Genomic DNA, 27,550 nt, shown 5'->3' with positions numbered 1-27,550 from the left:
GATTCTCGGCTTCAGAGTCTCTCACAAGGCTCTATTCAAGGCATCAGCTAGGGTCGATGCCTCATCTGCAAACTCAGCTGGATATAGATCTGCTTTCAGGTTCACATGATTGTTGGCAAGATTCAATTCTTTACAGGCTGTTGGGCCAAAGTCCTCAGTTTCTTGTTGACTGAAGTCACCCTCAGATCCTTGCCATATATGACTCTCCATTATGACATTTTGTGTCATCAAAGTCAGCAAGACAGAGAAACTGCTATCGAGGCAGAAATCACGACCTTATGCAGCCTAAAGTGAGATCCCATCATCTTTGACATCCTCTTGTTGTTAGAAGTAAGTCACAAGTCTTACCCACTCTCAAGGGGAGAAATTATGCAAGAGCGTAAATACTTGGAGGTGGGAATCACTGGGTGCCATCTTAGTCTGCCACCGTATTTTCTCTGCCCCTCTGCCTTTTGACATTTGAAAATACAGCTAATCATTTAGGGATCTCCACAAAGATATATTTTATATTTGCAGATGCACCACTTTTAGCATTAGGGAAATGCTTGTCATAGACCTTTATGTGAAATAATACATTATTTCAAGAAATTGAATTTGATTTTTTTTCATATTTTGAAAAGTATATGGGATCAGTGGAAACTAGACTATCATAAGCAAGATTTGCATTGGATTACTGTAGATTTTCCCTATGAGATACTATGGGGCTAAAACCATGGAGGCTTTAAAATTAAAGTGACTCAAATTCATCTAGTTTTCATGCAGAATTTCTCATACTAATTTAAATGCTCAGATTTAGTATATGGTGATTTTCTTTTTATAAAATAAATATCCATGAAATACCAGTTCTTCTCTTAAGGGTATTATGACAATTATTTCCTAGTGAAATGTAAGGATATCCTTGAAATAACTTTATGCTTTCATTTATGTTATGAACTCCATATTGAAGTAATTTTTTCAGTAATTAAAATTCTTATTACATCCGTGAAGAGCTCTGTCTCTGTTGATGAAGTTTTATTGCAAATGGAGAACCATAATTTTTTTATCTATAATGTCATTTTAAAAATACATTTGACTTGTGTGAGTAGATGTTTGTACTCACATTTTGCTTTTATTATTCACAGAAGAATTTTTATATATATTTTTGAATAACTAGGTTACGACTTTGGAGTGGAGGTGGTATAGGGCAGTATTTGTCGTGTCAGTGACTCTCAGCTTCCACATTTTTCAAATGAAAACTTCAATCTTTTTAACATAGCTGGTTATATAATACGTCATATGTTGGTGAGAGGAAAATAATCAAAATAAGAGACCAAGAAGAATAATAAATATATGTTCAAAGTTTCATCAGGCTTTATTTGAATGAAATTTTGGACACAATATCCAACTTTTCCTTTCACATTAGTGCTTTCCAATATGGTAGCTACTACCTCCTATATGAGCACTACAAACATGGCTAGTCCAAACTGAAATGTGCTGCAAATATAAAATACTCACCAGATAGCAAAACCTTAGAATAAAAAAGTAAAATATCTCATTAATAAATTTTATACTGAATACAGGTTGAAATGATAACAGTTTAGCTATATTAAGTTGAAGAAAGTATATTATTAAAATTAATCTTTCCTGTTTCTTTTTACTTTTTAATATATAGAAAATAATAAATTACATATATGGCTCACATTGTATTTCTTTCGAAGTGCATTGGTCTAGGTAAACAATGGCATCAGTAGTGTTGAGAGAAGCAATAACCTGAGCATTTGTCTCTATGGAGAAGAAATTACATTAACCCTACAATATATATTTGTCCCCGAGTTACTTAGAACTGAGTCATTCTGTTTTGTTAGGGATAGGTTTTTATTCAAAACCTCTGCCTGCTGTAACCAACCATCTAATCAACAAGCAAACAAAAGCCTTGAAAGGGGAAAAAAATCACTTTTTCAGTCTATTCCACACACCTAGTATGGAAAAGAAAAACAACACAGATACAGAACTAGAAGTATAAGGGATATGTCTTTAATTTCTTTTGGACTTAAAGTGGAGTGCTTGATATCTAGATGATGCTCAACCAGTTATTATTGAATAATTGTGGTATGAAAATCAGTTACATTTTTTAGCAGCACATTAGTAGGAAAATACATGTTAACTAATTTTCATCACCTAAGCAGCAAATTGATGCTGCCCTTATATTGCTCTGCTTGTCCTCAACTTACTGGATTACTCAGCAGTGGCGTCATCTGCACCATTATCTGTAAAATTTTTCAGAACTTCACAGTTGATAAACCAGTATATATTTAACAGTGTTTCCCACACATTATCGCAGTTGAATCTCACAAAAATTATAGGAGGTAGATACTGTCTCCTTTGTTCAGAAAAAGAAATCCAGGTTCAGCAAGGTTAATTGACCTTGTTTAAGATCAGCATGTTGCTAAGTGACAGACAGTGTTCACTTTCTCACAGAACTTTGCATATCAAAAGAGGTTTATGGAATTAACCTTGGAGAGCAGGAGTTAAGGGGTGAATATTTTATCTTGTTGCCAGTCTTAATAATCATAGATTTGATACTGAGACTGCTAGTCATCTCTAATAAAGGGAAGTTAGTTTGAAGGTGGTTGATTGATTAGTGATTGACAGAAATATTAGTTTTCAGAATGAATTCACTAGAAAACTAAAACATTGGGTTTATTCATTCAATAAGTAATTGAACATTTGTTATGTGCATGATACCAGGCTAAATGGAAACTTAAAATGAGTATGGATTACAGTCAGGTAGGAGACAGAGTAACCTTTCAGCCCTCTCTAAGCCCTCTATAACCTTACAGTCTAGCTGGGATGATAATCATTTAGATGGTTGAAATGGCAACAGAGGATAGTAATACAGGAGATATATGAAGACAAATATTTTCTCAAATACATTACAGAGGAAGCAAAATAGCCTTTGACCACAGTGTTAAGGGAAGCCCTCATGCAGACCTTGTTCCCGTCTGAAGTAGGATTTGAAGCAGTCAAGAAAAGAAGCTCATTGCAGGTGGAAAAATTGTAAACAAAATATTACAGTAGGATTGCACCTGAATACAGTCAGGTGATTGTGTTAGAAATTGGAAAAGCACGTTCGGGCAGAAATTTGAAAATCTTTATCTGACAAGCTAAGGGACTTTGAATCTTTCTTTTCTGAGTAAGACACGGTGGTCATTAATGACTGTTGAGTATAACTCTGTCCCATTAAGGACAATAGACTTAACTGCTTCGAGCATCAGTCCACATCAGGGAGCTAAGGGACCTGCTATAGATTGTCTTCAATAATTGCTTCATGAGGAAAGGCCTTGACTCTGCTGGGTAGGTGGTATATCTCCCTGGTAGAATACATCATAGCCTCTAGAGGAGCATGGGTAATTTGATCTTTCCCTATATGAACATAAAGGAAACCCTGGTAAATCAGTCCAGAGGGGAGGGACTCCTTGTTAAGAATTTAGTTTTATTTTAGAAAACTCAATCTGATGGCAGTGCAAAGGCTGAATTACAGCAGGTAGAGACTGGAGGTCTAAAGACCACTTTAAAACTTTTTCCAATAGCTCAAGTGATAAGGGCTTGAACTAGCTTCCTGCTCTGGAAATGTGAAAGGCCAGGCTGAATGTAAGAGATATGGTGTAAAATAAATGGACAATCCAGAGCGAATTACATATGGGAAAACAGGAAGCAGGATGAAGGGGAATTGTGAAGTTCAGGTACTGCAAGAATTATGGACTCTGTTCTACAAAAGAGAAAATTGGTTTAGGGAGATTACCCAATACAGCTGAGACCCGATAGCTCCTAAGTAGTAAAGCAGATCATTAAACCTAGGCCTTACAGCTCTTAAGTTATTTGTTTTACTACACTACACTTGACTTCAGTTTCAGATTTGGTAAATTTGAGGTGAAAGCAGAATGAGACTGGGAACAAAATGTTAACAGAAATAGTCTAATGTACTTACTACAATAGACATTGCAGTTTGTATGGATTTCAGCAGGGATGTTTGTACTACTGGGATCTAGGCATTTATTTACAAAATATAAATATAAAAATTGGATTTAAATATAGGACTCCATTGCAGATTTGGTGAGTTAGATTGTCTGGTGTGGAATTTACATATGCATATTAAAGCAAAACAAAACAAGAGCCCCTGCCCCTTTGATTCTGCTGTGGGTTCTGGTTAAGAATATAATGGGTAAGAAAGTAAACCATTATTCTATGAAATTTTTATTGTCATAGTTAAGATTAATTAAAATGATTTTGTAGGCCCTTCTGCCTTTTAACTCTGAGGGACACAGAATCCAGATTTGAAAATCACTATCATATTTCAGAAATACATTTATATTTACCCCTTATTTTTATTTTATTGCTTTCTTCATTTTTCATCACATATTTGTTCATCAATTGCTTTTGATAGACTTCACTTTCTTTCAATCTTACAGATGAGATTGCTCCTTCTAAAAATCAATAGGAACCTGCTGATTTTATTTATTCTAATATGAAGGCACATAAAATGAATATGGCCAAAAAAGGTTAAAAAGTAAGCCTGTTTTTCTAAAGACTGGATTGTCAACTGAAGCAGAAAATTATATTCAGTGCATTGGATTTATGCATTGTTTTAGTCTTCTCCAACCAATTTAGAAATGCACTTTCTTATAAAATTGAGATTATTACAAACCCTGTGCTAAGCAGCTGAAATAATGTGTCTATGCCAAGGTCATATCTTAAAAGTTTGGAAGAACATATTGCAATTGAATATAAGTTCATGAATGTACTCTGTATAATTTTCTGACATATTTCAGTAACTTAATTTTTATTTTTTACCTAATATTGTCTTAATTTTTACTTTATCTTTGACAATGTTTCATACATATTCATTGCTTGAATAAAATTAAGCAGACATTATTCTAAAGTCAATATTGGGTCTGCTAATGAAAATGGCTAAGTTAATTAACTAAACGGCAACCCTCACTGAACTTATTCAAAGCTATTTCCCTTTGTGATGTGTTTTCCTGAAGAAATGATGCATAAAAATTAAACTTTTATTCTCGATTGTTCTATATCAGCCTCTATATTGTTACTTTACATGTTACAACCTGTTGCATTATGAGTAATTATGAGATCACCTCAATTTAATGGCAGCAGATCAAAGATAAAACCCTCAGGGATCATTTAAACCATCATTCTTGAGGAAATGATTTTTTAATATTGTTCTATCAGAGTTGGCTTATTGTTGATAATATAGTTGGTAATGCTGTATTGTATATTTGAAATTTTCTGAGAGTAGAACACAGGTGTTCTCACAAAAAAGTACATATGTGAGGTGATGGCTGTATTAGTTAACACATTTGGGTTAATGTGATAGTTCATAATGCATACGTATATCAAATCATATTATATAATTGAAATATCTTATAACTGTCAGTTATACTTCAATAAAACTGAAAAAATAGAGCAAAATGAAACTAAACTAATATTTTTAACATATAAAAGTAGTTTTAAGTCATAGATAGATAACTTCATATTTTGTCAGTTAATTTTTGTTTATGCATCCATAAGAAATAATAGTTTTCAAAAATGGAAGGGGAAAAAATACCCATTTTAGCAGTGCCTATACCAAATTGTCATTTAGGATTCTGAATAGAATTGTTTCCTATACTCAACAAGGATGAAAGTCTAAGCAAAAGTAAATCCTGGTTTTGTGGCACATTAAGTACTTTTCACTTTGGCGGTCTTCTTTAAGTCAAAGAATACAACAGTACAAATACAAAAGTAAGTTTGAACATCAGTATTTACATAAAGAAATCATGACAATGTTTAAAGAAGCTGACAAATTACATATATGTCATAAGATTGAGAAAAATGGCAGAATGTTTTTTGGTAGTTAACTACTCTATACTGTATCATACTTCTTTCCCTGTCTCCCTTGCTGCATCCTCTTTTAGCACCTCTTCATGTAAGAGAATCAAAAGATAATATGGTCTTTCCTCTAGCATGGTTCATTAAAATTTGACCTTTATTGTTGAGAGTTTAGAAAAGTTCCTTTCACATTCACAAGTCATTATTGGTGATATCATGTAAGTTATTAGAATTATCAACTTCAGGAAGTTTCTTTAACATATAAAGTGTAAAATGTGGGATCATTTTGAGTTATCTTATACAATGACTACTAAAGATGTTCAATCTAGCTGCACTGAGCTCTGCTTCTACAGATCACTCAAACTTCATTAAGGAAAACAGGTATCATACAAATAAATCATGGACTGTTTAGCCCTGCTTTTTTCAAAGAAATGGAGAAGAATAATGTCTTAGTTTAAGTGAACTCAAGAACAAAATCTAAGACAAGAAATTAAAAGCAGGAATGTTGATCCTCAAAAGTAAGACTGAAAGAATAGGGTTAGTGAACAGAAAAGGATGAAATCCCAGAAAAAGTACTCCAGTTTTGGAGAATTCACTGAGGTAAAATAAGTAGGAAGATGTTAGCAATGTACAAAGGAACTAACCATCACACCCTAGCTATGTTTGAGGTGATGCCAGCCACCAACTATGTGTTATGAGTGAGATATTTGTAGAGCAAAATGAGCTCTGTTCACGCTGTTAGTAAGGCTTGGCTTCTTAATAGTTTCAGGTCCTCCCTTCACTCTACTTCTTCTGAAGTCTACTTTGTTGTAACTCCATTTAAAAGTATTTGTCCCTATAGCATAAGTTAAGTACTCCATATGATGGTGTGCAAAATTCAAACCCAGCCCATCTGCCACCATTTTATTACACATTCCTATCATAACTGGGGTTGCAAGAATTAGCAAATGAGGGCAGAAGACCTGAATAGATGTTGTTCCAAAGAAGACATACAGATGGCTAACAGGTCCGTGAAAAGATACTCAACATTGCTAATTGTTAGAGAAATGCAAATCAAATCCACAATAAGATATCACCTCACACCTTTCAGAATGGCTGTTACCAAAATGTCTATACCTAACGTGTTGGTGAGGATGTGGAGGAAAGGGAACCTTCCTACACTGTTGGTGGGAATGTAAATTGGTGCAGCCACTATGGAAAACAGTATGGAAGTTCCTCAAAAAATTGAGAATAGAACTACCATATGATCCAGCAATCCCACTCCTGTATATATAGCTGGAAAAAATGAAAATTCTAATTTGAAGTGATACATGTACTCTCGTGTTCATAGTAATATTATTTACAGTAGCCAAGATGTGGAAGCAACCCAAGTGCCCATCAACAGATGATTGGGTTAAGAAGATAAGAGACACACTCAAATGGAATAGTATGCAGCCATTAAAAAGAAGGAAATTCTTCCATTTGCAGCAACATAAATGCACCTAAAAAATGTTACGCTTAGTGAAATAAGTCAGAGAAAGACAAATACTATATGCTATCACTTATACGTGGAATCTAAAAAATATATAAATGGGTATATATGCAAAACAGAAACAAACTCACAGATAAAGAAGACAAACTTGTGTGTATCAAAGGCAAGAGAGATGAATTTAGGGTATAGGATTAACAGGTATAAATGATTATGTATAAAATAGATGAGCAATAAGGATATACTGTATAGTACAGGGGATTATAGGCATTATCTTGTAATAACCTATAATGGAATATAATCTACAAAAGTACTGAGCCACTATGCTGTACACCTGAAACTAATACAAAAATTGTAAATCAACTCTAATTCAATAGAAAGTAAAATAAAACATAGAAAGCCTAGATTTTTTTTAGTATACATATGTATCAGATACTGCCCGAAAATATCGCTAGGAAGTACACATTGTTTACTTGAAATTCAAATTTAAATGGACATCCTGTATTTTTACCTGGCAACACAAGTCATAAGTAATTCTTTTCTATTCCCCACATATTGTGAAGCTTGGGCCAACATTCCACCTTTTCATGGGCTGCCCAGAATTGCTTCTGCTATCTTAAGCCTTAACACACAACTCAGATAAGGTTTCCTCTGTGATATGGTCCTTCCCGTCTGCCATTTGTCTCTCCATTCTCCCTCCAGGAGACATGGGCCCTCCAGATTCCATGTTTCCAGAGTACTTTGTGTCAGTCTTTATTAAAGTACTCGTCACTTGGTAATTTAATTATGTGGTTCAATGTCTGTCTTTTCTTCCTGAATAAGTGCTCATTGAAGGAAGGAATTATTTACCTAGCTCACTGTCTGGCATATAAAAGGCCCTAAATATTTTCTCTTTAACCGTTAATCAATCCAATTATTGTTTTTAATTATTGAAAACAATTTCAAAACTTTTTTATTCATGGTTCACCTGTGAGACATATCGAGATTAATGCTATCTAGACTCTTGAGTAATTATATAAAAGTGATGATAAGGAGCATGACTTCAAGTGAGTTCTAATTCCAACTTCAGTTTGTACAGACAAAAAGTCACAGTATCTTTTGTTTTAAGAGTCTGATCACAATGTAAAAATAAAACCATTCATCCAACAGGGGTGCTCTAAGAGACAGCTGTGTGTGTGTCTCAGAAGAGTTTCTACTTCACATGAAGCCTCCAGGGAATGAATCAGGAATATGGAAGTTAAGAGCAAGTTCTGCATTTGCCTTTCAAAGGAATGATTCTTCCCTTTACATTCACAAACACTGTCTCGATACCCCAAAACTTTGGTTTCCTTTCAGGACTTGAGATACTCTGAATTTCCCTGACCTGATCCTGAAAGCGATGGCTTCCACGGCCTGAGAATGACTGTGTCTCAGCTCTCTATTGGAAACCAGAGCCTAAAATGTTGCCACATCATCAGGAATGTAGCTGCAGCCTTAGCCAGAGCCAGGAGATGCTTCTCCTGCACCAGCAAAGCACTTGGGCTGGACGGAATTGTTGGTCATTTGGTGTCGGTCATTGCACTAGATCCATTACACAGGTTATCTGGCGGGAATCCCAGCTTTGGAGGAAGGATGTTTAAATCCTGTAAATAAATGACTGAAACACCATAGCAGTTGATTGTGTTAAGCCTGTATCCAGAATTGCTTTGTTAGGCTCTATTATATTGCTCATTATTTTAGCGTGAGGAAAATTAAGCTTACATCTGCTTTGGGTGACAAGGTATCCTGTTGTCATGGGGTTTTCCACATTTTAGGCCAATGTCACAGGCTTCTAATAAAACCTCAGAGAACATCTTTTAGGTTCGTGGGCATCCACGTGTCAGACCAACACAGTCTTTGTCTTCTTTAAACTCACTGACACACTCAGGGCTGTGTACATTTCTCTGTTCTCTGCCAAAGATGAAATTTATTCATAGAACAGTCAAGCTAGAGAAGACACCTCAGTGCCAGTGCAATCCAATCTCTGTATTTTTCATTAGAGAAAGTTGAATTCCCAAGATATTTGTTGAAGGACCCCAGATAACACAAATAGAGGCAGAGATGGTGTTAGCACCTGGGTCACCTCTTCTGGTCCTCTGTTGTCCTTCCCCCTCCCCACCAGTATTGATCCAAACCCCCTGACTCTCACGTCCCTTTCCCAGCCACATTTCTCTCCCTCCCTCCCTCCCTCTCTCCCTCCCTCCCTCCCTCTCTCTCTCTCCCCTCCCCTGGGTTTTGCTGCTCAGCCCTACTTCACAGGAAGTCACCACCATGCTTCCTCATCTGAGACCCACGAAAGGAGCCCAGGTCTGTATCTCTCTCCTCTCTACTTTTCCCTTTCTCTTGTGTGACAGGGACATTATCCATGTATAGCTGGTCCTTTGATCAGTACTCTCCTCCTCAGATAGGAAGTTACTAAAGAATAGTGTTGCATGGTATGCCATCTGTGGGCCAGAAAGTTAGGATGGCCATTGATGTGCAGATGAAGCTGTACAGCTCTGGTTTCTAGGCATAACATGGTTGGAAGTCAGTCCCCAAAGGAAGTCTTAGTGCTCAGTTAAACATGGCAGCTGGAGAATCAGGAGATGGAATTAATATACATGAGGTTGCTTCTTCCCCATCAGTGTAGGAAACATGTTGGGAACAGCTGGACCCAACTGAGACAAGCTAATAATTTGGTGCTCTTTCATACTACTTGCTTAAAATATTTCTTCAGCATTTATTTAGTGAAGGCAAGAAGAAAGTAATTTTCTACTTATAAAAAAAACTTTACCTCTTTTACTATTATAAGGAACTTAGTAGATGTACTAAAAGCCACAGGCATATTTTATATATATGGATTATATTTCATTTAATATTTTTTGGCCATTTCTCGGTGTGTAACGTTATGCTGTCCAACAGAAATAAAAAGCAAGCCACACATGTGATTTTAAATGTTCTAGTAGCCAAGTTAAAGAGTAAAAATAAGTAGGTGAAATTAATTTTAGTGTTTTATTTAACTCAATGTATTCAAAATACTATCAATTTAACACTGTAATCAGTATGAAAATATTAAGGTATTTTGCATTCTTTTTGTTGCACTAAGTCTTTGAAGTCCGCTTTGGATTTTACACTTCCTTTCTATCTCTGCTCCAAATAGGCGCATTCCAGGTGCTCAGCAGCCACGTGCATGCAGCTAGGGACAAGCAAGCATGTTGACGAGTGTGGTGCAATGCTCATCAAGGCTAAGAGTAACTGACAGGATATAATAATATTTTTAAAATTTATTTTTCTGGCTTAAATCTTGGTGCATCATTTCCTTTTTATAAAGTTCTTTATTCCATTCTCATTTGCTTTTTTTCTGAATGACTCAACTTCTGGGAAAGCAAATGAAAGAAATTTAAAGTTAAATAACAATGTAGATCATTTGATCTTGCTAAGCATTTTCCGCATGCAATATTCAGGTTCCAAATTTCAACTGACTGCCATGGCAGGCTTCAGCTAGCTGGTCCCAGCTGGATGGCCAAGCCAAAGCAGACATTTGCACATACTGGCCATAAACTCCCTCAGCAACAAGCCAGGAGGATGGTGGATTTTTAATCATTTCCAATGGAGGGCACTATATTTCATATTGTTTCAAAGTTGGATGAGGCGTTTGCTAAGGAGATGAGTTAATGGATGCTACATTTTAAACGTTTTTTTTATATACATTGAACCCCAAGCATCAAGCCCACCAGTTCACCCTTGAAGCAGCTCTGGGAGACAGGCAGAGGAAAGGGCTGGAGGTTAGAAGTACTGGAGTTGGAGCCTCAATTCCTTGGTGATCTAGAGCATGGTCAGCAAACTCTGTAAAGGCGCAGATGGTCAATATTTTAAGCTTTGCAGGTCTCAGCAGCAGATATTCATTCAGTGCAGCCTTTAAAGTGCAAAAGCAGCCATAGGCAATATGGAAACAAATAAATTTGGCTGGCATCGATGAAAAATTAATCAATAGTCAATCTAAGAAAGAAACGAAAAATTGTATTTGCACCAAACTGAGGATTATAACCCAAGAGACAATTGATTAAGGATCTCTGAAAACTATTCTGCAGAAGTAAGAGGGAAGACCAGTAAATAGGTGATCGTGGTGAAGGAGTACATGTAATTCAAGCACACATCTTGGTAAAAGGTTACTGCTATTTGCAAGGAACAGATATCTTAGTTAATGGTTTTAGTGCTTTTCTAATTGTGGGAAGATGTGGGAAACTAGGTTCATAAAATTTTCTCCTGAAAATATCTATCTAAGGACCAGTTCTGCCAGCTGCAGAACACAAAATGCCTTATCCTGACCTTTGCCATGAACTTTCAGGGTGCATTGTAGGCTAGCAATTGCAATGACTAATGGCTTGATTCTTGTAGAACTGGATGGTAGGCAACATTGTTTTATTTGTAACCCATTCCCTTTGCATCTTAATTTCAACCAAGATTTGGGAAGCATTTCATGACCAATTTGTCCCACACTGCTAGGAATGCTGATTCCCTGGTCAGGTGAGGATTTTGTTGACAGGCCACTCAATGTGCTTTTACTGGACCAGGCCCTCCTAACAGTAGCCAAAAACCTCTGGAGTGCCTGTCTTACTAGTCTGTTATGGTCCAGGAAATGGTTCCTTCTTGTTGCTTCTTCCCATATCTAGGATTGTACTAGTATAATCATTGATCTTACAGAACTATCTATTTTGTCAATCATTTCAAATCACTAAGTCATCAGTATTTTTATCTGAGGCTCTGTCATGCATTTAGTAATGGAAGTAACAATAATCCTGTAAAACAGGCAGGATGCAACTAATGTCACTAGTATCATTAGTAAGGTCCTAAGTATTTAAGCTAAGAACTTCAGTTAGGTTCAGCCGAGTATTTCCCCAGGTTGTCTGACCCAGTCTTTTCTGCACCAATTACTATTTTTAAGGGAAATGATATACTGACTTTGTACATAATGTTCACCAAAAATGTCTGCACATACTGGGCAAGTGGTGGGTCATCGTGACCCCTTCCAGGATTGAAAAGGAATGTTGTCTTCTAGCGAGTTGCGTGGCTAGCGTCAGAAGAAAGATAATTGATATTTACAATTGAGCAGGTATTTGTGCTGTTGAAGAGGTCTGGTTAATGCGTGATGCAGATGCACACTAGAGGGGAGGGAGGAGGCCCAAATGGGCAGAGAAAAAAATTTTTCTTGTTTTGCTTTAAAATGTGAACTTTATTTCATCACCAGTTTCCAATAATATTTTATTTGTGGACACAAATTTGAATTTTATATAATTTTATGTAATTTTCATGTATTATATGTCTTGATTTTTGTCAGTTATCTAAAATGTAAAACACATTTTTAGCTCTCCAACTATGCAAAAATAGGTGATTGCTTGATTTGAACCATCAGCCATAGTTGATTGTCCCCTGGCCTGGACCCTTGTTGAACTAGGCTTAAAACAACAGTCATGAAAGAAAACTGAATTGCTTTGGCCCTGACTTCTGCCCATATTTTTTTGTTTTTTTCCAAAGAAATCAAATTTTTTTGTCTTCTTCCAATTTCTTTCTGTGCTCTTTTCTCTTGACTAGCACAAAGAAACATATCCACCTTCAAGTTTTATTCTCTTTCCTCATATTGTCTGCACACCTAGTCAAGCTTCGACCTACTATATGCCAGTGACACATCCTCCCATTTTTGTGTTCAAAACCTATAAACACCATCCCTAAGCATCACTGTTTCCACGACTAGCTATCGTATATCATATTATTATTTTATTTGTGAGTAAGATTAAAAACTCCCAGAGACATTGACTTTCTTCATCGTTAGGCATGTTTCATTTCATGGGTAATGCAATATGCATTTACTTCATGGTATAAATGACAATAATGCATCAATTTGGAATAATATCGACTATTATACAGAGAAAATAAAAATGTGAGTTAGGCAGACTATATCATTTTTATTAAAATACTTTTTAATCTTGATCTTTTTAAGCATCATGATAAAATGATTTCATTCAGAAGAGGACAAAGAAATAGGACTCCTTTTCAATGTGGTGATTTTCTTTCTCTAAAGAAACAAGTTTTGGAAAACAACAAACCGTCTAGCCAGAAAATGTTGAGATGAAAAATAGCAGTTCATCGTCATGTTGGCAAAACTGTCAAACGTGTTTATGTATTTGAACACTCCTGGATTAATTATTGTCTAACATATTTTGTTCTACTTTAGAAAGAAATCATGAGGATTAATGTCTTTTAGATACATCAATCCTGAACTAAGTACTTCAGCATAGCTTGTAGCGCTGTCCAGAATAACTTTTTGCGGTGATGGCTCAGTTCTCTGTCTGTGCTATACAATACAGCATGGGTTCTGAGCATTGGAAGTGTGGCAAGTGCAACTGAGGAACTGATTTTTTAATTGTATTTAATTTTAAGTGGTTTAAGTTGAGTGTTATATTTAAATAGTTAATTTTTTTAATGAAACTTCTAAAATTGAGGCTATGTGATGATTCAGTGTATTTTTTCCCTTTTCTTCTCCAAAGATCGTATTTTGGACTATAGTAATCTATGTAAAATTAACAGAAGAGAAGCTTTGATTTTAAAAAAAATTCTATTATTAAAGTAGCTAATTTTTCCTGACATCTCAAGGGCTGTCTTGATAAATATTAACCTACTATAATTTGTTATAATTTCTCTTCTTTGGTTAAAATTACACAGATCCTGGCTTAGTTTCCCATGAATTTTGGTCAAATGAACAAAAATAAACAAACACAAAATAAGAAACAATGATTTTTCTTAAGAATCCAAAGGACCTTTTTCTATATCAGCTGGGCTGCTGCTAAGATCTTTTAAGCAAATACGAACAAAGACTGCTGATGAAAGAGTGTAAAATTCAAGTAGCTCTTTCCTTGTGTGAGAATGACTATGGTCTGGGAGAGAAGGGGAAAGGAAAAGACAGGGTTAATCTGTAACAACACATTCTGTGGTGTGTATATGTGTCATGTAAAATTACATTTTAACTTCTTTGTGAGTTTTATTGTCCTCTGGGTTTAAACAGTTTGTGATCAAAATCACATTATGTAGTAAAGAGTGTGTGGGTAGTTGGATAGTTAGGTGGGTGTAAATCCCTATAAAATCCATTTAGAAGATAAATGATAGCTATTGAAGTTTGGGCAAATCAATTTCACCAGTTCACTTTACTTGTCTAATGCCTCTGGGAGACATTATGGGGCTTGTTACCTAACTTTAGGGGAGGTTCAAATCAAGGTGAACAGTCAAAAAACCTTTTCCTTGGACTATGTGCATTATTAAGGATTATTTTACCGTGGAGTTCGTTGCTTATACTACAAACTAAGAAGTTAATGAACAGGAATACAGGCTGGGAACACCAAGGTTTATTTAAAAGCCAGTATGAGTTTAGTGTAGTAATAAGGGTAGAGTTCTCCAAGGACTACAAACCTTTTTATTGTACATCAAATTTTACTGACTTTGAAATCTCCCTCAAAACATTCATTTACCTCATCATGTATTACGCATTTTAGATCTTCAGCAACAATAACAAAATTCAGTTTGTGGTAATGAAGTGCTTGTGCAATGAAATTAATATACACTGTGATTTGATATAGAAAATTTACTAGTACATTCATTTAAATCTGGTAGCAGTATAGGAAATACAGATTTTTAAACATTGTAAGTGACAGCCACAAAAATTTAAAAAGAAAAGCCCACTTACTTTTAAACATAAATTTCAAGCATTATGCCACTGAGGGGTGACTGTCCTAAAAGTGAATTGTAATTGGAAACTTTAAAATTGTATATGGATTTATAATTTTTAAATGTCTGGTGGAATATAAGCATGATATATTTTTCAGTTGTATAGTCATTATTCTTTTATTAAATTCCCAGAGGAAAAGAAAATAAATGACCTTCCAGTGAGGGATATTTTACCATGAGACACTGGTAAAAAATAATTGACTATTGTGCCCCGAGAATATCTTTCCTAAGCTCTGGTTCTCTAGTAGCTTTAATTTATTGAGGTCAAAAAATATGCAGGGTGAAAAGAGGTCTCCAAATATTTCATACCAAATGTATTTTATCTAAAGGAAGATAATGTTCTATGTGAATTATTTAATTGATATTATTACATTTTGGAAGTTTAAAAAAAAAACTTTGGTTGGCTAGAGAGTATTTATTTAAGATGCATTCAGAGTGCACTGTTATTTAGCTTTTTTCAAGATGGAAAAGCATTGGCAGTGAAGATTTATATTTAGCCGTACAATGGGCGAGTTGAATCAAGTAAAAAAGCAATAGATTTATGGATAGTATCTGGGGCAGTGGCCTGAACAAAAATAGTTAGTAGGTAAATAGTCACTGAATTAATTGGGTGGGCAGTGTTTCTGCCAGTGCTGTAAGTAATGTAAATCTAGTCTTGACTCTAACTCTAGAATCCATGGTATCAGCATAGCTAACAAAATTAGTCTAGAATTGAGTCTTCTACATGTGTTCCTTAGTCCTCTTGACTTACCAGGTCCTACCCTTTCATACTCCTGTATTCCTCAAATCATATTTCACCAGTCCGCTGCCAAGCAAGACCTGTTCTCGCTGTACTGGGAAGCTTGAGTATTCACACATACACTAAAACAAGAAGCAGAGTCAGAAATGCAACATATGTGAGAACATAAGTACTTTGAAGACAGCTCTGCTTTTATTCCTCAGCTTTACCTTCCCCCTTATGTGTTCTATTAGCAAATGATTGGTTTATGTGATTGTTCTTTATATATATATATGTATATGTAATATATATATATATATATTTCTGAAGCATAGTCACTTTACAATGTTGTATCAATTTCTGGTGTACAGCATAATGCTTCACTCATACATGAACATACATATATTCATTTTCATATACTTTTTCACCATAGGTTACTAAAAGATATTGAATATAGTTTCCTGTGCTATACAGTATGAACTTATTATTTATCTATTTTATATGTATTAGTATCTGCAAATCTCGAACTCCCAATTTAACCCTTCCCACCCACTTTCCCCAGGTAACCATAAGTTTGTTTTCTATGTCTGGGAGGCTGTTTCTGTTTTGCAAATAAGTTTGTCTTTTTTTAAGATTCCACATATGAGTGGTATCATATGGTATTTTTCTTTCTCTTTCTGGCTTACTTCACTTAGAATGATGATCCCCAGGTCGATCCATGTTGCTGCAAATGGCATTATTTTATTTTTTATGGCTGAGTAGTATTCCATTGTATAAATATATATGACTTCTCTATCCAGTCATCAATCAATGGACATTTACATTGTTTCCATGTATTGGCTATTGTAAATAGTGCTGCTATGAACATTGGGGTGCGTATATTTTTTTGAATTGAAGTTCCCTCTGGATAAATGCCCAGGAGTGGGATGCTGGATCATATGGCAAGTCTATTTTTATTCTTTTGAGGAATCTCCATACTGTTTCCATAATGGCTGCGCCAAACTACATTCCCACCAACAGTATGGGAGAGTTCCCTTTTCTCCACAGCCTCTAACATTTACCATTTGTGGACTTTTGAGTGATGGCCATTCTGACTGGTGTGAGGTGACACTTCATTGTAGTTTTGATTTGCATTTCTCTGATAATTAGTGATAGTGAGCATTTTTCCATGTGTGTATTGGCCATTTGTATGTCTTCATTGGAGAATTGCTTGTTTAGGTCTTCTGCCCATTTTTGGACTGAGTTGTTTGTTTTTTGTTACCAATTTGTATGAGCTGTTTATCTATTCTAGAAATTAAACCTTTGTCAGTTGCACAATTTTCAAATATTTTTTCCCATTTCATAGGTTGTCTTTTGTGTTTTATTTATGATTTCATTTGCTGTGGGAAAGCTTATAAGTTTAATTAGGTCCTATTTGTTAATTTTTGCTTTTATTTCTGTTGCCTGGATAGACTGCCCTAGGAGAACAATGCTCAGATTTATGTCAGATATTTTGCCTATGTTTTACTCTAAGAGGTTTAGAGTGTCTTGTCTTGTGTTTAAGTCTTTAAGCCATTTTGAGTCTATTTTTGTGTATGGTGTGAGGGAGTATTCTAACTTCACTGATTTACATGCAGCTGTGCAGTTATCCCAACACCATTTGCTGAAGAGACTGTGTTTACTCCATTGTAATGTTCTTTCTTCCTTTATCAAAGATTAATTGACCAAAAGTTTGTGGGTTTATTTCTGGGCTCTCTATCCTGTTCCATTGATCCATATATCTGTTTATGTACCAATGCTGTATTCCCATCAATTTCTCCTTTTATGTCTGTTAGTATTTGTTTTATATACTTAGTTCCTCCTATATTGGTTGCATATATGTTACTGAGTGTAATATCCTCATCTTGTATTGCTCCTTTGATCGTTATATAGTGTCCTTCTTTATCATTTTTTATGACCTTTCTTTTAAACTCTGTTTTGTCTGATGTGAGTGTTGTTACTCTTGCTTTCTTGTCATTTCCATTTGCATGAAATATCTTTTTCCATCCTCTCTCACTTTCAATCTATGGTGTCCTTCACTCTAACGCAGGTCTTTTGTAGGCAGCATATTGTAGGCTTTTGTTTTATTATCCAGACTACCACTCTGTGTCTTTTGATTGAAGCATTTAGTCCATTGACATTTTTGATAATTATTGATAGATATGTTTATTGTCATTTTAACTTTATTTTCCAGTTGATTTGGTATTTCTTCTTTGTTCCTTTTTTTCTTTCTTTTACTGGTTAGATAATTTTCTTTTGTATAAGTTTGGTTTCTTTTTGGTTTTTATGACTCTATTGTATGCTTTTGATTTGTGGTTACTTTGTTTTTCAAGTATGTTAACCCATTACTATATCTGTTTTCTTTAGACTGGTGGTCATGTAGGCTCAAACACATCCTAAAAAGAACAAATTAAAAAAAAAAATACGGAAGAAAAGAGAGAAAAACCCTATATTTTCTTGCTCCCCTCTCCCACCTATTATGATTTTGATGTCTTATTTTACATTTTCTTGTTTATTCTCTTACAACTCATTGTAGTTATCACATTTCCAATTAGGATTTTCTCCTTTCTATAGTGTCCTGCTTTTTTTTCTATTTAGAGTAGACCTTTCAATATTTCTTTTAGTATAGGTTTAGTATTGCTGAATCCTTTCAGTTTTTGCTTATCTGTAAAATTCTTTCTCTCTCCTTCTATTCTAAAGAATAGATAGAAGATCATAGGTTGTAGCTTTTCCTCATTCAGGGCTTTGAATATATCTTGCCACTCCCTTCTGGCCTGCAGTGTTTGTGTAGAGAAATCAGCTGAGAGCCTTATGGGTGTTCCCTTGTAATTAACTCTTTGTTTTTCTCTTGCTACCTTTAGAATCAATTTTCATCTTTAACTTTGGCTATCTTAATTATAATATGTCTTGGTATGGGTCTGTTTGGGTTCTTCTTGTTTGGGACCCTCTGTGCTTCCTTTACTTGGATATCTGTTTCCTACTTTAGGTTTGAAATGTTTTCAGTCATGATTTCGTCAAATACCTTTTCAATCCCTTTTTCTCTCCTTCAGGACCCCTATTATGTGTAGGTTGGCATGCTTTATATTATCCTATAGGTCCCTTATATTGCTTTCATTGGTTTTTATTTGCTTTTTTGTCTATTGTTCTGATTGGGTTACTTCTGTTATCCTGTCTTCTAAGTCACTTATTCATTCCTCTGCATTGTCTAGTCTGCTTTTGAGTGCCTTTAGCTCAGCTCTTATCTGAGCAATTGCACCTCACTGTTTGAATTTAATTTCTGTATTTCCTAGTGAAGTTAAACAATTTAATAGATTTATAAGTCAGTTATAGTTGCTTTTTCATGAATTGTCTATATCTGATCCTTTTGGTTTTTTTGAGTATTTCTTCTTTTTCTGTTGATCTATGACAATGGCTTTATCTTAAGACTGTCTAAAATTATATAAGATAGACTGTTTTGGTTTTGATTTTTTTCTTTTACTTATTTATTTTTATGTTACAGAGTTTTATATTATTATAAACTTGATCACTTTAAACTTTTTAAATAAAAATTATAACTTTTACAACAAATTAAAAGAGCACTTACCCATATTTTTATTAATTTTATGGTTTTATTTTTTACATCTAAAATTTTATTCACCTGGTATTTGATTTGGCCTTGTATGAAATAAGAATTTTAAACTTAACTCAAGCATGATCTATATTTTTAAACATGAAAGGCTCAGAATTCAGCATTTATAGTTAATTTGTTTGGAAATAATGCTAACTTATTATACAAATTGCTACTTACATGAATTGACAATTTTCTATTACTATTCTTAATCATATAACCACTTATTTTATGTATGTCTTTATTTTACATTGAATGACAAATCTACCAAAATATGGAAATTACTTTTTACAGTTATATGAAGATCATTTAATCATGACTTTGGATTAGTCATAATTCAACAATTTATTCAGTAAGCAATCTAATTTATCTTGTAGTCTCTATATAATAGACAATCATGAATTAATAAATGTTAATAGTAATTTGTTTCCAAAATATGTTTATATTTGAAGTATGATGAAATACATTTTAATATGAAACAATATACATTAAGTTGACTTCTAAATGTTTATCTCATTAATGATAATGAAAGTTAAAGATATAGATTGTTCCCATAAGAATGAAAACTTTTGAAAAGCATGTATTTTAATATTCTGTTTATCAAGTAATACATTCGATTTTGAAAGATAGCAGGAAGTATGTTTTGAGAGGGCAGATAAAAGGAAAGGGTGGAATTTGGAGTCTGGAAAACCCAGATATTTAAAGCCAAGTTTTTTCACTTACTAGTAACCTTAGAAATATTATTTATAGTTTTGAGCCTTAATTTCCTCATTTATTAATTTTAGAAGATAATATATATAAGATCATAGATGAGATTAAGGGAAGTAATAAGTAAAATCTGTTACATAGTATCTAAAGCATATTTTAAATCTCTGTTATAACACTAATTTTTGTTGTTGTTGCATGTATTTTGGAGGGCTAGCCAGCCACCCAAGCAGTACTATCCATATATTTTAATTTAACATTTAAAATATATAAAATAATACTCTTTTTGTATGATAACTTGGAAATGGCCAAAATATATTAACTATTAAATACAGTTATCTTTAATTGATAAACTGCCGAAAATTAGCTTAATAATTTGGTGCATATATTTTCAGTCATTTAAAAAATAAGTGTATGTGTATCTACTTGTAGATACTTATATGAAAAATATACACAGAAAATCAAAGACATAATTTATGTGTGGTGTATAACTTATTTTTTTTACTAATTAATATGTAATGAATATTTTTTCAGTATAATAGAATGTTTTAATGATATGTACTTTAATAGGTGCAAAGTATTCCATTATATGGATGTAACTTTTTCTACATGGGGGATTTTGTTTTAATTTTTCACTAGTAAAAATGACAGAATTGAGCATTCTTGTCACATATCTCTGTATATCTCGGATATTCCTCTTGACAATTTATAGAAGTGGAGTTTTCTAGTTGAAAGGAATGAATACTTTCAAGACTTTTAAAATGTTTTCATGTAATCTTTGAAATTGAAGGACAAGAGATGCATAGAAAATAAGAAATGCACCAATAATAAGAATATAAATTGACCAGATTTTTAAAAGTTAGCATACCTATGCTAACTAGCAACTAGATCAAGAATTGGAATATTACCCTAGGAGTCTCCCTCATACTTCTTCCCAGTTATTAACTTTTTTCCAGCTACAACCCTCCCCCAAGAATAAGCATTCTTCCGACTTCTAATACCTGTATTAGTTTTGCCTGTCTTTGAAATTAATATAAATGGAATCATAGCATATATACCCTTATGTTTAACTTCTGTTCATCATTATTTTTATGAGATTCTTCTATGCTATCGCATGTACCATAGGCTGTTTTCTTAGTTTCTTTACATATTGTGTGAATATTCCATAGTTTTTCTATTCTTCTGTTGCTGGACATTTGGGTTGTGTCTAGTTTGAAACCATTATGAATAACGCTGTTATGATTTGCATGTCCTTTACTGTGTATATGTACATATTTCTTCAGAATATACTTGGAAACAGAATGCCAGGATCATAAGATATGTATATGTTTGGCTTTGGAAATACTGTCAAACAGTTTTGCAATATGTTTGTACCAATTCACTCTCACCAGCAGTGTATAAGAGTTCCCATTGTTCCACATCTTCATCATGAGTATGTATCATAATTTTTTTTTTTAGTCATTCTGGCGGATGTGACCTGGTATCTCATTGTGTTTTAATTTGTGAGCCTCTGATGATTAGAGGCATTTTTATATCTACTTATGTGAAGTCCTTGTGCAAATCTTTCGCCCATGGGAAAAAATAGTTACCTGTCTTTTTCTTATAGATGTCAGAGTTCTTTGAATACAAGTTCTTTGTCAGATATATGCATTGTGAATATCTTCTTCCAATCTGGACCTTGCTTTTTTCTTCTAATGGTATCTTGATGAATGAAGTTCAGTTTGTCAGTCTTTTCATTTATGACTAGTGCTTTTTGTGTCTTATTTAAGAAATAATCACTTACCCTAAAATTATCACGATATTTCCTGTGTTAAAGTTCTTTCAGAAGCTTTTATTGTTTTGTCTTTTCCATTGAAGTCTGCAGCAATCTGGAATTGATTTTTTGTGTGTGGTATAGAGTAGGAGTCAAGATTTTTATATATATATATATTAATATACAATTAACCTGGAACCATTTAGTAAAAAGATCATCTACAATCCACTTAACTAAAGTGGACACCATTGTCATAAATTAGGTAAATATATGTAATCTATTTGTTTCCACAGCAATACCACACATAATTAACTGTAGTAAATATTGATATCTGCTTGTAAACGTTCTCAAATTTTGTTATTTTTCAAAATTGCCCTGGGTGTTTTGGGCCCTCTACATTTCCATGTAAATCTTAGAGTTGACATGCCATTTTTTATTAGAAACTAGCTGCTACAATTTTGATTGGGATTGCAGTAAATTTACACATTAATTTGAAGATAACTGATATCTTTACATTATTGGAGTTTTCAGTTGGTTCCTTCTATTAGCTCCTTCCAGTAGAGGAACAAGGTTATATTCCTCTGTTTGCTTAAGTTTTCCCTAATTTCTTAGTACTGTTTGTAGTTTTTAGGGTGGAAGTCTTGCATTTTGATATGAATTACTCCCTACAAATGTAAGAATTTGTGCTCCAACAAACATCATAAGAGTGCTTACTTTGCAGAACTTTGATAAATACCTCTTACAAAAGTCAATATAATAGGCAAATGATGATTTACATTGCTGTTTTAATTTGCAGTTCATTGAATGCTTAGTTGTTGGACTTTTGTTTATTAGCTGTTTGCATTTTTGTCAAATTCCTATTTATAATCTTTATCTAATTTTCCAGTAGATTCGCCATCTCTTCCTTCTTTGGAAGATTTTATTATATGTAAGAATATGACCCTTTGTCGGATAGGTGCTACAAGTATTCCCAGTTGTTACTTGTTTTTAATTTTGCTAATTGGCTTTAGTTTCCAGATAAATAAACAAATATTGTATTTAAAAGTTTATTTACATCCCTGTCACTTCTGGAGGGCTGCTTGACATCAATATTTTATTCCAGTTCTGTTATTATTAATTTTTTACACTTAACACTTGAATTTCTCTAGAATATTTTTGGTGTAAGATATGAAGTCAGTATTTAATATCTTTATTTCTAAAACAGACACTTCTGTTTATCATAATACTAAAACTTCTACACATTTGAAATAAAAATTCAAAAATTGAAAGAAAAGGAGGCTAATCTTGTGAAATTAGGTCAATATTTGGTTAGATACTAACTTAACACATAAGGAAATTCAATGTGTTTAATTGTTTTCTTTCGCCACAGGGGACAGGTTGTATGAAGAGTTGATTTCATGATACTTAAAAAGAGTATTTGGAAAAATCACTCATTTTACTAGTAAAGTTTTTCTGTCCATATATTGGTAAGAATAGTAAATAGTAAATAATAAATTGCTTTAAAATACATGGAAACTGGCACAAAACTTAGTTTTATTTTACATCACAAATTATTCACATCCATTATCTTTTTCCATGAACTACATAGATGCCATCAATTCCTGAAGACTGTTTTGAAGGGAGGAGAGGGAGCACAAAAACTATATACTAGAAGGTCTCAAATTCCACTCTATCATTAACTAAGTGATATTGTATTAGGAAAATACTCAGAAGATTTTTGACTGATGGCTTTATATGTGGTATATCCTATTAATAATGATTTGTTATTAAAATACATAATTTCTTATCACTCTTTTTGGTACCCCAAAAAACTAGTAGTTTCCATTTCTGAATTAACTTATTTTTTTGCAAAGGTAATACATTTTTATTTTTTAAAAATTAAGAAATATGGTGAAAAATCCCCCACCCCATCCACCATCTGCCCTACCATCACCAAGCATTGATTTTAGTTCCAGTAATACATCTATGACATGAATTCCTAGAAGTAAGAGTTCTGTGCCAAAGGTTATAGGCATTTGATAGATATTGCCAAATTGTCTTCCACAAGGGGTATGCCAGTATGTACATCCCACTGGCCATGTATGAGTCTGAATTTTCCACAGCTTTGGCAGCATAGTGTGTTTTTAGACTTGAATTTATGTCTGTACAATAGCTGAAAGCTTTAGATCTCACATTGTGGCGAAAGCATAACTTCTCTTTGTACATTTAAAATCGAGTTGTGTTTTCTTTTTGTAAACAGTCCTTAACTTTTGTCCAATTTTCTTTTGGGTTGTTGGCCTTTTTCTTATTAATTTGCAGAAGTTCTCTTATGGGTTAGGAAAATTAATACATTATCTGAGATATGAGCCACAAACTTTTTTTTCATAATTGTCATTTGTCCTTTAACTTTGCTTTTAGTTTTCTTTGCCATACATAAATTTCTGATTTTATGTAGTCCAATCTACTAATATTTTTGTTTTTTACTTAACACTGTTTAACTTGAGGATAAAATTACATTTTTATGTCATTGCCTACACTGGGCATCTGTTGTTTCTTACATTGAAAAAAAATTAATCCTGAATTTGGAAATTGTTGGCCTTTCATTCAGCAGATATTTATTGAAGGCTTATCATGTGGAGGAACGTAGTTCATCCAGAAATTCAATGTAAATAACAAATTAAATAGTGTAAGATAAATGCTATGATGGTGAGAAGCACAAAGTCTGTCCTGTCCTATCTCTGTTACCAGGAAGGGATGGGTTGGGAGTATGAAAAGGAAACTAACAATCTTAGTTAAAATGTGTACAGATTTCTGTGCTTATACATGAAGCCTAAGTGAAATGTGAAGTCTTTTATGATCAGATATAAAAATGAGTTCACAGCTCGATTTTAGAGATTTTGAGAATCTATGACGGTGATTATCTCCAGTAGCTTCAGGATCTAGGGGCTCTTAGATGCTGTAAATTGAAGGTATAAAATGCCTTTTACATGTACTTGTGAGTAGAAAATGACCCAATAAAAATAAAATGTTTACTTCCTTATAAATGCTGGAAAAGATAAGTTGAGCAAATTACTAGATTATTATATGCTTGGAATTATATTTGTGATATCAACTACCACACACTCACATACACACACACACATATATATATAAGTAGAGTTTAACACCATGGATGTCCTTATAGGGCAGAACTCATGAAAGACATATAGGCCTTCATCCAATACCATATCTACTTGGCTTTCTAGTAGGATATAAGCCAAACAAAGCAGGTACGGCATCACGGTTCATTATTCACGGGCTAATATTCCACGCTACCAACACACATTGCTTCTTTTGACTCCTTAGCCACACAGGGAGAAGCTGCCAGGGGTGAAAAACAGAGTTTGTGCAGGTCACTTTAAATAGAGGCCACAACCTCTGTTTCCTTTCCATCTTTTACTGCTTTTATTTAGTCATACAGACCCAAGGTTTGTATTTCAACTCACAGCTTCGCCAATCCAGACATAGTTTCATACAACAAACAAAGAAGACCCAACATTTCCCTTTCATCTTAAAGTTAATGTTTCAAGGAAACACTGTTGTAGGAGAAGAAGGTCAGTCCCAGGCTGGCCAGCATCAGCCCTGACTGGATGTTAACCCTATACTCGTGCATATATGTGTGTGTGTGTGTGTGTGTGTGTGTGTGTGTGTGTATGTGTGTGTGTGTGTCTATATATCAATGTACTTACAACATATGTCAAAATGTACGTTGTCTACATATAATAAGAGCTTACGTAAAATTCCTTCCCCTAAAATTAATTGATTGCTTATTTTATCCATGAATGTATCTCCTTTTCACCTCACACTTTTGGGTCCAATTAAAAAAGATAATGTTCATTAGTTAGTTCTTTTAAAAGTTTCTAAAACAATAGTTCCAAAGTATGGGGCATTGTTTAGATGAGGTACCACTATGTTAGTATGCTTATCTAGTTTACTTTAAAAATATTCTCTATTATTATTCATAATGTGATAATATTATATAATAGAGGTATATTATGACATCTGTGTTCATATTACAGTGCAATGTTATGTTTATATTATCAGAAGAGTATTGTTAATAATACAAAGAGTTGCCATTGCAATTTCACATTCTTTATTCCTGTGTACCCTTGTTTTAGCCCTTGCTAATCTGAAGAAAGAGGCTTTACTCTTGCTTAGACTTGAACTTGAGCAATAATCACTAACATTTAATTATTTAATTATCATTTACTATCATGCTGAATATTGCTCTAAGCTATTTACAAGGATTACCTTATTTAATCCTTGCAGTGACCCTATAAAGCAGGTGCTATCATTGTCCCCATTCTATAGAGGAGGCATTGAGAGTTAAAGAAGACTTGACTAAAGTGCTATGAAAAGTATGGAATCACGACTTAAAACCAAGCAGCCAACTCTAGCCTTCACAGTATTGAACCGCATACCATACTACTTCCTAAGTTATTTAACATTCTTCAACCTGGGATAAAATTATGAGAGGATATGAAATTAGGATAATAGTATCTATATAGAGTTGTTGAGCAGATTAAAGATGGCAATAAATGTCAAACTTCCAAACATGGTGCTTGGTGCATAGTAAACCCTTAATAAAAATAACTAATAATCATTCCATGATAGTTTACTCTAATTCAAATGTTCTTTTTACTTTTCATTCCAATCGTCTTATACTGTTTTACTTGGTTATACTAGATCTCTCAAGCTACAGCTCACAAAAATGCTTATTACCTTACCAATTTTCTTTGTGCATAAAAGATTTTCCTTGCACAATTTTCCGTAACATAAAAGAAAGTTAGTGGCCAGTATAAAGGCAGAGTGTCTGGCATACAATACACAAGGCATCGTTCTGTTTAATGACTGAGTGGGTAAGTGAAGCGTACACTCCTTTACTTTTATCAGTTGGAGTTGGGTGTGTATTTGTGTGGGTGTACACATTGTGAATTTCCAAAAAAAAAAAAAGCGATTCTTGTCTTTGAAGGGTAGAATTTTTGGACTGTTAATCAGTGATTTGTAATACATGGATTAAATCCTAACATGTAACACATGTAAGTAATCAATACCATGCTGTTAAAATACCAAATTCAGTAAATTTCTATAACATGTCATAATGATTAACTTTTGAAAATCTTTCTTTTTTGCATTTCAATTTAAACCATGAGAATCTTCTACTTTTTTTTCCTTGCAGGTTTCTAGAGTTTTACCTGAGAAACAAGGAGAAATTGAGGATCACATAAAAGACCTTGATCAGCTTGAAGAGCAAATAAATCATCTGCTTCTGTGGCTGTCTCCTATTAGGAATCAGTTGGAAATTTACAACCAACCAAATCAAACAGGACCATTTGACATTAAGGTAGGGACTCTTTGCTCTAAATATTATTTTCCAAAAGAGTGGCAATATCACTGAACTAAATTTCTCATTCTTTATGACCATCATCATGATCACCATCATCATTGTTGTAATGTTAATTATAAAATTAATTATGATTATTACTTGACTAGCATTTTCTGTTTTGTCTTCAAGTGTTTGCTAGTAATAATGTATTCATTAAACTCATATCATTAGAATGTCTTCATCATATTTGTTACAGCAATCCATTTTCCATCCCTGCTTTAATTGTACTTAATATGTAT

General features: G+C 33.8%; 1 protein-coding gene across 8 annotated transcripts in view; it reads left to right on the top strand.

The window, feature by feature from the left end:
* Nucleotides 1-27,550, top strand: part of DMD (dystrophin) — a 1,840,970-nt gene that overhangs the window by 1,158,454 nt on the left and 654,966 nt on the right. For all 8 annotated transcript variants that reach the window (XM_045507265.2, XM_045507267.2, XM_045507235.2 and 5 more), the window contains one exon: nucleotides 27,105-27,269. In XM_045507265.2, coding sequence (XP_045363221.2) covers nucleotides 27,105-27,269 — 165 coding nt within the window. The remainder of the gene's footprint in view (nucleotides 1-27,104; nucleotides 27,270-27,550) is intronic.

Source organism: Camelus bactrianus, chromosome X, assembly GCF_048773025.1.
Source record: "Camelus bactrianus isolate YW-2024 breed Bactrian camel chromosome X, ASM4877302v1, whole genome shotgun sequence".
Lineage (NCBI taxonomy): Eukaryota > Metazoa > Chordata > Mammalia > Artiodactyla > Camelidae > Camelus > Camelus bactrianus.
This window is presented reverse-complemented; position numbering and strand designations above follow the sequence as displayed.